Source organism: Camelina sativa, chromosome 13 (assembly GCF_000633955.1).
Source record: "Camelina sativa cultivar DH55 chromosome 13, Cs, whole genome shotgun sequence".
Lineage (NCBI taxonomy): Eukaryota > Viridiplantae > Streptophyta > Magnoliopsida > Brassicales > Brassicaceae > Camelina > Camelina sativa.
In genome coordinates this window covers 19,085,162-19,087,934 of record NC_025697.1, presented here as the reverse complement: position 1 = coordinate 19,087,934, position 2,773 = coordinate 19,085,162, and the positions used below count along the sequence as shown (strand labels likewise).

At 36.3% G+C, this 2,773-nt stretch overlaps 1 protein-coding gene across 1 annotated transcript; it reads right to left on the bottom strand.

Annotated features, from left to right (window-relative positions):
• LOC104737133 (mitogen-activated protein kinase 5-like) lies at nt 252-2,451 on the bottom strand. Its single transcript, XM_010457238.1, has 6 exons — nt 2,095-2,451; nt 1,688-1,817; nt 1,454-1,591; nt 1,046-1,378; nt 761-944; nt 252-668 (listed from the first exon to the last, which is right to left on the bottom strand). Exons 1-6 carry the CDS (start codon nt 2,265-2,267, stop codon nt 496-498), a joined length of 1,131 nt encoding a protein of 376 aa, XP_010455540.1. The 5' UTR covers nt 2,268-2,451; the 3' UTR covers nt 252-495.

Here is a 2,773-nt window from a genome sequence, read left to right as displayed (position 1 = left end):
TTAACCCTTTTCAAAACAAAAAAAAAAAAAAAAAAAAAATTGTGTGGTTTCATCTTTCGATACATGTATATGTGACCTCTTTTTACGAACCTCTAATAGAAAGTTGTATTAAGCAGTCAAAATCGACCGGACGCCAAATTGGAGCAAGGAAATTTCGGTCAACGTCGTGTAGTTTTTGGCTGAGGCAAATAAACAAAACTCAATAAAATATAGAATTTACCACTCCTAGAACAATATGAGCACAGACCACAAATCATAAAATCAATAACTATTTCCGCGTCATAGGATCAGAGTGGATCAAATGAGTAAGTAAGAAAAAGTGAAAAATAAACATATCTTGGGTTACAAGGACAATCCTCATACAATAGCTTATTAACCAATGAAAGAAAAAGGCTAAAACTTCAGAGCTTAAACGCTATATGAGGCAACCGTACAAATAAGAATGGACTACGCAATTTTGTTCAACCTCTGACTAGAACTTTTTAAAATAATGTTTTAGATGGTCGGATGAGGGTTGAACTTCACAGATTCGAGCCATACTAGCTCCTTAATCTCTTCTTCAGTGGAAGCCGGGTCCTCAAAATCAAAACTGAAATGCTTGGAACAAACAGGCTCATCGTTAAGGTCGTGAAGAGCTGACAAGTAAGGATGACACAATGCTTCCTCAACTACAAGATAAAGAGCATGATCCATGATTAACAATACAAGAAATCATCACTCATATATCAATTTCGGTATGTAACAGTTTCCAAAATCGTACCCGTGATACGTTTCTCTGGATCAAACACGAGCATTTTCTCTAGTAGATCAATAGCTGTAGAATTCATACTAGGAAACCTAGTAGAAAAGTTCTGCCTTGGGAACTTGGGCAGTTCCTTAACATATTTTCTCGCGTTCTCGCTTCTTAGAAACTCTAGGCTCTCTCCATCAGGTGATCCTATCAACTATTTAAGCCATATGAAACATCTCATCATAAACACAATGCAAACACAAATAGAAGTTTCAAGCAACTTGTACTGATTTTTCCTGAAACAGAACAACATACCTCGGTTATAAGTTTAAGCTGATGAACATAGTCTTTCCCCGGGAATAGAGGCTCCCTTGTCATAATCTCAGCAAATATACAACCAACAGACCAAACATCAATAGCAGAAGTGTACTCAGAACTATTAAGAAGCAACTCTGGTGCACGGTACCATCGAGTAACAACATACTCTGTCATTAACTCTGTTTCAGATGTCGTCCTTGCTAAACCAAAATCCGTAATCTTAAGATCGCAATTCGAATTCAGAAGCAAATTACTCGGTTTAAGGTCACGATGTAAGACATTAGCTGAATGAATATATTTGAGTCCACGTAGAATCTGATACAAGAAGTACTACACAAGAAGAAAAGAGTATATTAACATCATATAGCCTAGTAAAAAAACCGTAAAAGATAAAGAGTTACGAACCTGACAGTGATCATCATTCAAAGATTGGTCTGATCGAATAATCTGATGAAGATCAGTGTCCATCAACTCAAAAACTATATAAACATCAACAAAATCTTCCTTCTTTGCTGGTCTGATGATATCTTTTATAACCACAACCTGTAAAGAATTGAATGAATACCAAACCACCTTTTAGCTAACATTACTAATCGTTTTTGAAGCGTTTCCGTGAAAAAATAGAGTAGAAAGCCTTACGTTCTCATGTTCCAAATGACGAAGTAGTTTAATCTCTCTCAATGTCCGCTTAGCATCTACTTTATTGTCAAAGGCTTTACCTATCTTCTTGATTGCAATTTCTTCGTGTGTCTCTGAATCTACTGCAGCACTAATAACAATACCAGTATACTCATGAATCATACATTCTAAGAAAAAAAAACAGAACAAAACGAATCAAGGTTGCCCCACAAGCAGAACAATAAAACACAAACAGATCAATAGGGACATGATCACTAATTCATCATCAATTCAATTACAAGATTCATCAAATTACAAAAAAGATCTAATTTTTCAAAAACAGCTCTGATTCAAGAAACCTATCAAATCAAATTAGGAAATAGGATTCATCAACATAATACCAAAAAAAAAAAAAAAATGGTTCGTACCAGACAAAACCGTAAGCTCCTCGACCAATAGGTCGAATAGGAGGAACATACTTGTTCGAGACTTCGAATAAGTTTCCATAGACATTGTATTGAAGATTTCTTCCTCCATGAACAAGAACTCCTTTGATGTTAGTATCACCTGGATCTGTCGCTGATTCAATTTCATTCGCCATTATTTTATTTTTTCAAATCGTGAGAATACCAAAAAAAAACCCAAGAATCAAACTCGTTACGGGTTTTTGAAGATGAGATCGATGATCGTCTCTCTGCAAAAATAAAATAATAATTTTTGTTAAAAGTTCGAAGCTTTGAAAATCTCAGGAGAGAGAGAGAGACAAGTCACAAAGGGACAACGACTTTTCATTCGTTTCTTTTTCGAAGTTTGAAATTTTTTGAATAGGTAAAAGAGATCGTTACTTTTCCATCCGCCACGTGTCTCTCGTAAATGAATCGAGCCATTGAATAGGCAAAAAACAGGATGATATGTATTTGGGCCTGGCCCAACTATTATTTTTGTTCAACATTGGCCCAACTAGCCAGATTTTGCTGCTCTGATTTGTAACTTTGAATTATGTCCATGAACCGTCACGTCCGGCTCCTCCACCATCACCAAGCACGAACCATGACCCGTCACGTCAGATTACTCCGCCACCACCACCCGCGAGCAAGATAGGAAAGA